General features: G+C 45.6%; 1 protein-coding gene across 1 annotated transcript; it reads right to left on the bottom strand.

Annotated features, from left to right (window-relative positions):
• Positions 1–4,963: 4,963 nt before the first annotated feature.
• LOC143768412 (uncharacterized) lies at positions 4,964–7,198 on the bottom strand. The gene is made up of 2 exons (XM_077257091.1): positions 6,669–7,198; positions 4,964–6,130 (listed from the first exon to the last, which is right to left on the bottom strand). The coding sequence occupies exons 1-2, from the start codon at positions 6,869–6,871 to the stop codon at positions 5,146–5,148; spliced, it is 1,188 nt and encodes a 395-aa protein (XP_077113206.1). The 5' UTR covers positions 6,872–7,198; the 3' UTR covers positions 4,964–5,145.
• Positions 7,199–7,427: the final 229 nt, after the last annotated feature.

The following is a 7,427-nucleotide window of genomic DNA, read 5'->3' as shown; positions in this document are numbered from 1 at the left end:
AATCATATTTTTGATTTCAAAGTGTGACACAGACAGGGGCACATAAATGTTCTCACCCCTACTGTTGAGTTGATTGAAGTCTTCTTGTGGGCAGCCAGCGCTCCAGCCCTCCATGTTGGGCGAGCGCCGCTGCACTACAGTTGGAGGAGGCTGGATGGTGGCTTCAGCTTGTGTTGCTAGGAGGACAGGAGCGCTGATGGTAGCCGCCGCCATTGCTGACAGAGCGCCCGACAAGGGGGTACCTACAGCGCTTTTACGGCTGCACCTCGCCCCTGTTATGTCGGCGCTCCTGGATGACGCGGCCGGCGATAACTGCTGACGCGGCCGGAAGTCTCGCGCTGGGCTGCGTGATTTCGTCACTGTTGATCGGCGGGACGTCCGGGCAGGAGCTTGAGAGCGGCGTCCGGATCTTGCTGCGGCACGAGCTGAACGAGGGGGAGCCAGCGGAGTTGAAGGACCTGGAGCTCCGATGTCAGGAGGTGGGATCGGAGGGTCTTGCTGGTGTGGCTCATCCTGAGGCGCCGGTAATTGAGGGGGGGAGACGGCATCAGAGGCTACCGGAATAGGTTCTATAGCAAGGCAGCTCCTCAGCCAGTCAACCCCGCCCTCCGCACCGGCTCTGGAAATCAGCTGCTGAAGTAGTGCTTCCATCAGGGAGATCTTCTCTTCTTCACAGCTCCAGCTGAATGACAGCTGTCAGTACAGGTGGGCTTTATATATTATCCATAATCTGCCCAACAACCACAAATCACCAATGAAAAATCGTTAAAAAGGGCGCCAATGATACCAGATAAAACTGGTTTTACTAAAAATAGCTGACCAGAGGCATTTAAATTGACCTTTCTTTGAACCCTTCAAAATATTCCTTAGCTAGAGAGAAGATGCTGGATCTCTAAAGATCTGTGTCGCCATGGGACCCCCCCTGTATTTCTTTTATTTGCGGGGGGGGGCTAACAGTCTGTCAGACACTTCAGCTCTCGGACAGTGTAAGACTGTGGCGCCATGCCGCCCTGACAGGAGCAATAGAACTGAAGATGGTCCAGAATTTATTTGATTTCATAGGTAATACAAGTATTTACTGCGGCGTGTCAGGAAAGTCTTCTGTTGTCAGGTTGCCTTGGTCTCTGTATACAGGTGCAATCTTCTGCATTGGGAGGGAGTAGCACAATATGTATCCACAGCTATAATTAGAGAGTTTAAAACATTTTGAATGTTTTTTTTCGTATGCATAACTATATATATTATATCTCTTCAGACGCCTCTGTACACACGTGCGCTGGGCTCTGCTAAGTGTTACTGAGCTCTGCCGAGCACTCCTGGGAGCCTCTGTCTGTGGCTGGTCTCAAAAAGAACAATTGTCAGTCTGAAATCCTACATTCATGAATCTTATGGTCTCCAGCATCATCGGCAGGTGTTAGTCTAATGTGGGCCAGGGCCTTGAGGCTATGTGCACACGCTGCGGATTACTCCGGACTGATTTTGGTAAATCCGCATGTAATCCACACTGCGAAATTACCACGGATTTACCGCTTTTTTTTGCGTTTTTTGTGCGGATTTCACCTGCGGATTCCTATTAGGCTACTTTCACACTAGCGTCGGGCTCGGCCCGTCGCTGTGCGTCGGGCCCAGGTTACCGACGCTAGCGTTCTCTGCGCCGCACAACGGGGGCAGCGGATGCATTTTTCCAGCGCATCCGCTGCCCCATTGTGAGGTGCGGGGGAGGTGGGGGCGGAGTTCTGGCCGCGCATGCGCAGTCGGAAAAAGCGGACCGTCGGGAGCAAAAAACGTTACATGTAACGTTTTTTGCTCCCGGCGGACCGCCACAACACAGCGCAACCGTTTCACGGCGGTTGCGACGTGTGTCAATGCGTCGCTAATGTTAGTCAATGGTAAAAAAGTGCATCCTGCAAGCACTTTTGCAGGATGCATTTTTTTGCCAAAACGACACATTGCGACGTATTGCAGTTAACGCTAGTGTGAAAGTAGCCTTATGGAGCAGGTGTAAACCGCTACGGAATCCGCACAAAGAATTGACATGCTGCGGAATAACTAACGCTACATTTCCGTGTGTTTTTTTCCGCAGCACGTGCACTGCGGCTTTTGTTTTCCATAGGTTTACATGGTATTGTAATCGCATGGAAAACTGCTGCGAATCTGCAGCAGCCAATACGCTGCGGATCCGCAGCAAGATCCGCAACGTGTGCACATACCCTAAATCTCTGGCAAAAGTTTTATCTGCCTTCAAAACAAGATAGTGGGGCAATTGATTTCCAGACAACGTATCCTCATTATCTTGGGGGACAAGTCGTGAGATCACCATACCACAAGAGTCGCTAAGTTTGGCCTACTTTTAGCCAATGTGTATGAGGGTCTTTAATCATTTGCCTATATATACCACTGGACTTTATTGGGTGCCTGAGTATTTGTTTTAGGCACCAGCGGTGGTCACAGCAGTATAATATAATACATATTTTTGTAGCTTCATTATATTTTTGAATGTGCCTTTGATAATATTTCTTCCTAATTATTTGCAGAAAAAAAAACCCACAGTTAACAAGAGAATATTTCTGCATATTCTCTAATCATGATAACAAAGAAGACAAAGCGGGGTCTTTTTACAGAGCTATTTATCTGATGCCTTTAAAATGGCACATCTCCAATAAAAGTAGTTAGAGTAAATTTGATTACAAAACATGGAGAAGGCAAAGCTGACAATAGCATAATTAATGTTAGCTTTAATTAAAGCAAAGAATAAAATAAGAGATAATGAATGTTTCAGTGTACTGCTCATTATTTGGAAGGTATGAAGCGTGTCAGCTCGCCCTGTTCAAAACTACCATTCTTTACCAAAACGTTGTAACACTGTATAAAGCTGCAATTACGCAATGCATCTATCCTAAATACGCAGCAAACAATCCCTTGCTGGTTCTTTATTTCTATTCTCATGATGATATCAATATGAGGCCGGCGTCACACTTAGGCCGGCCTCACACTCAGCGTATAAAATTACGGTCCGTTTTTTACGGCCGTAATACGCCTCAAGCTTCGAAATACGGTGATCCGTACGAACTCCGTAGGCAAGGTGTGGTGGCGTATTTTGCGCAGGTAATGTTGCGTATGTAATTTGTATGTCCACCGTATTGCGTTTTTTTCACGCAACTTGACAAAATGGACAATTAACGTTTTTTGAGGCTGAACTTGATTTAAATTACCATCATCAACCCTATTTAAGGCCCCTACAACAGGTGGCTCCCTCCCATATGGTCATTTTGTGGTTTGCCATCTGTTGGAGTGTTGGGTTAACATTTGGACCATGTCTGACCACCTGCAGTTCACCCCAACACAGCGGGTTTTGTTTAACTGGGTCTTGTCGCGTCGGTTTGGCCAGCCATACCCTGTGATTGTGGATCCGCGAAGGAGGAGCAGAAGAATGTGGGTGCATCCTCTGTTGACCCAACGCCTCACTAAAGGCCATTTTCATCGGCTATATACAGCTCTGCGGGCACATCCAGAAAAGTTCTATCTCTACTGCCGCATGACAATCCAAACATTTGACAGATTGTTGGAGATATTACGCCCAGGAATAACATTTCAGGACACAATGATGCGCAAAGCCATCTCCGCCGAGGAACGTCTTCTCCTTACATTACGGTATGTATTCTACATCCTCACATACCTTTTGTTGTATTTATGGGTTTGTTTCCTTTATTTTTGACCCAGAATATGTGTACATTAGGTCACAAGCAGATGTGACAAAGATCATAAAATATTTTAGTTAAGCTCCCTTTTGAATTTTGGTTTGTCCCAGCATTTTTTTTTTTTTTTTTTATGAAAAATGTTTTGTGTGCACTCTTGAACCATATGTAATTTTTTGGTATGTGTTTCTCTTTCAGATTCCTGGCCACTGGATTGTCATTTGCGGGACTCCACCTGGAGTTTTTGATTGGCCAATCAACCATTTCTGGCATTGTGCGTTTAACATGTCGGCAAATATGGGATAGACTCAAGGACCTTGTGATGCCTGAGCCAAAACAGGCTGATTGGCTCAAAATAGCCCATGGGTTCCAGGTGAATTGTGACTTCCCAAACTGCATTGGAGCGGTGGATGGGAAACATATCCGGGTACGTAAGCCGCCGAACTCTGGCTCCCAATTCTACAACTATAAGCAGTTTTTCTCTGTAGTACTGTTAGCTGTAGTTGACAGTAACTACAGGTTTATAATTGTAGACATTGGGGCCTATGGCCGAACTGGAGACTCTAGGGTATTCAATTCGTCTATAATGGGTCGGCGGCTACGTGACAACCAGTTACATCTCCCACCACCACAACCACTCCCAGGCTCCACTGCAGAACCAATGCCTTTTTTTTTGGTTGGTGATGAGGCGTTCCAACTGACCAGACACCTCATGAGGCCTTATCCCCGGCGCAACCTGGACCACCGTCGGAGGATATTTAATTTGCGCCTTTCTAGGGCGCGGAGACTGGTTGAGTGTGCATTTGGTATTCTGGTGGCAAAATGGCGTGTCCTCCAGACTGCCATACAGCTCAGTGAGGCTACCGTCACTGAAGTTATCAAAGCATCAGTCATTTTGCACAACTTTACCCGCATACATGATTGCTTTGCAGATGGTAATGATGAACACATGTTGCGTAGTGTAATTAGGCCAACACCACATGGCCCTCCTCCGCGCCGTCCCCTTTCTGGAATCAAAGTTAGGGATGTTTTGACAAATTATTTTGTATCTCCTCAGGGTTCTACTCCCTGGCAAGATTATGCTGTTTCTCAGTTGTAATTTTCTTCTTTTCTTGATGTCTTTGTCAAATATAATTTTTTATGCCCCAGAAAAAGTACTGTGTGTGTTGTGTTTCCTTATTGACCCTATGTTTATGTTTCTAGAATATGTGTGTGATGCAATTATGATTTTGACCAAAACATCATTTAGCTTTTTCAAAAACATTTTAGTTAAATAACCAGCCTTTTTTGGTTTCCCTGTTAACATATTTTTTTCATATGTTAGTTTTCCTTTTTTAGGGTGAAGTTTAAAACCATAAAAAACAGAAAAGGTTAAATGGTGCCAAAAATAACACAAAACCATGGTAGGCAGCTCACAAATATAAAGATTAGGCCACAAAACAACAATACATTACAAATCCCTGTAAGTTGGCGGGGGAGATGGTGCCTGCTCTGGGTCCTGGTCAGGGGGCCTTTGTTGGGCCAATGTGACTTCATCCTGTGAGGATGCACTGGCTTGTGGCACAGAATACTGGCCTTGTCCATATTGGCCAGTTGGGTGGTGTCCATAAGCCAATTGTCTCTGTGCCTCATGCTGACGGACATATTGGCTTGCATCATACCCAAGCCCAAAATGGCCATGTTGTCCAAACCCAGGTTGGGACCAGCCTACATCACTGGGTCTGGAAAAGTTGCCATATTGGGATTGGGGGTTGTAGGCTGCCATTTGGTAGACTGATGGCCTTTGTATATTTGGTGGTGGGAGGGGTTGAGGTGGAGGCATACGTGGAGGAGGTGCTGCAAATCCTGATTGATCTTGCTCCTGTTGAGGGAATTGAAGGCGCAAGAGGTTGGTTTGGGAAAGCTGCCTTCGCTCAAGATATTCAAACACCTCATAGGGGTTATTTGGAGCTGTGCTTAAATCAATCAGGATTTGCATACACCCTCTCACACGTAGCCTCACCTCACGGGGAAGGGGTCTAAGGTAACGGGCAAGGCTGCGGGCAAAGGCCTCCTCTCCATCATCCGTTGCTGCCCTGGCCAAATAATTGAGGACCCCAGCGTCAACATCATTTCTTGTTGCTTGCAGCTCTCTCCTTCGGCGGGCTCTCCGTAAAGGCCCAGCTGCCTGTGGGGATGACACCAGTGGGTGTGGAGGGCTGCTGCTCTGGGCATGTTCCTCCGGCCTTTCAGCATCATGTGGTGCTGAGGGTGGTGGTGCTGCTGCATCTTCCTCACTTGCTGCTGCCTGCTGTGATGATGATGCTGATGGGTCCTCAAGGATGGATGCTGAAGCTTGGAAAGATGGGCCTGCCACCTCTTCATCAACACTTACAGGATCGATCAGAGCCTCCGATTCCGACCCGGTCTCCCTCTCTGTGAGGTTAGACTGTGTTCTGTTAATAAAAGGCAAAAAAAAAGGTATTATTTTTTGCCCATTGTTTAATTACACATCTGTGAGCTATATTGTGTAAAAAAACATACACACAACCTCATATCAGACCAACATCTACTCCACTCTTATCTCAAATTCACACATGAATATACCAGATTTTTCTGTGGGATCACACCAAAGGTTAACAACACTATCACAACACATCATAATGTGGCCTAACATTTCAAGCTCAAACAAAAACAGGAAGACCCACATCTTCAAACAATCACAGAACATCCAGTAACAAACCAACTAACAAACCACTGCATGAACATTTGTAATCTCGCCTACTACCTTCTCATCCATCCCTTGTAGTAGGTAGTGATGTTTGGCGGGCAGGGTCCTCTCTCATCCAGGATCCTTTTTGAATTTAGCCTTGTTTACATTATATTTTGCACTATATTTACACATCCTTAGATGTAATTGGCAATGTAAGAACCGTAAAAATAACAAGATAAGATTGATTATCACTCAAAATGTGTGGAGAGGTTATTACTTACTGCCTCAGATTCATACTGACATCCAAAAATGAAAGACGGTCATAGTAGATATATTTCCGCTTCTTGAGTGGGGCTGATGACCCACTTCTTGCCCGCTGCTGTCTTTCACGCCGGTATTGGTCCCGGATGCTGCGCCATCGTGTCATTACATCATCCACTGCAATTACATGTTCAAAAATATTGAGCAAGATCAGTAGGAACATAGCTTCTTACAGTTGTCAGTGATTTTTTGTTTTTTTGTTTTTTTTGTGGGGGGGTTTCTTGCACCATTATTTACATGGTGCAGCAGATGTGAAAGGGGTTACATGCAGTGGTCTATATATCGGTCACAGTTGGAAACTTTACAGTCACAGACTGGGAGGGGAGAGAACCCTGTTCTTGCAAACATACATTAGGTCGGATTGTGTATGTGAAATAAAAATGCCTTCTGCAAGAATTAGCCTAATGTGACAATTTAGGACAAATAAAGACAAGGGGCAACACCCCTCTGGACGAGGTATGAGTACCAAGAAATATTTATCCGCGCAACATCAAGATTACCTATGTACAGAAACACTTGGCCTTGTTAATCAGCTTTGGGATTTGACAAAATGGCCATAAATGACACAGATATCTAAAAATGATTCTTCAAGTCATCATGTAGGGAAAGCATCTTGTAAAGTCAAATCTGGGGAATACATGAGTGTACTTACTTAGTCTTGTCTGCTCCGCACGTGGCCGTTGGGCATAATCAGGGAATAGGAGGCCACAGATGGCCCT

This window comes from Ranitomeya variabilis, chromosome 4 (assembly GCF_051348905.1).
Source record: "Ranitomeya variabilis isolate aRanVar5 chromosome 4, aRanVar5.hap1, whole genome shotgun sequence".
NCBI classification, from domain to species: Eukaryota; Metazoa; Chordata; class Amphibia; order Anura; family Dendrobatidae; genus Ranitomeya; species Ranitomeya variabilis.
This window is presented reverse-complemented; position numbering and strand designations above follow the sequence as displayed.

Excerpts from the sequence above, each read along its gene's own strand:
- LOC143768412 (XM_077257091.1), bottom strand. The coding sequence starts at position 6,871 with ATGTTCCTACTGATCTTGCTCAATATTTTTGAACATGTAATTGCAGTG. Across the intron at positions 6,131-6,668 it reads GTCAGTATGAATCTGAGGCA|AACACAGTCTAACCTCACAG; the intron begins GTAAGTAATAAC and ends TTTTATTAACAG.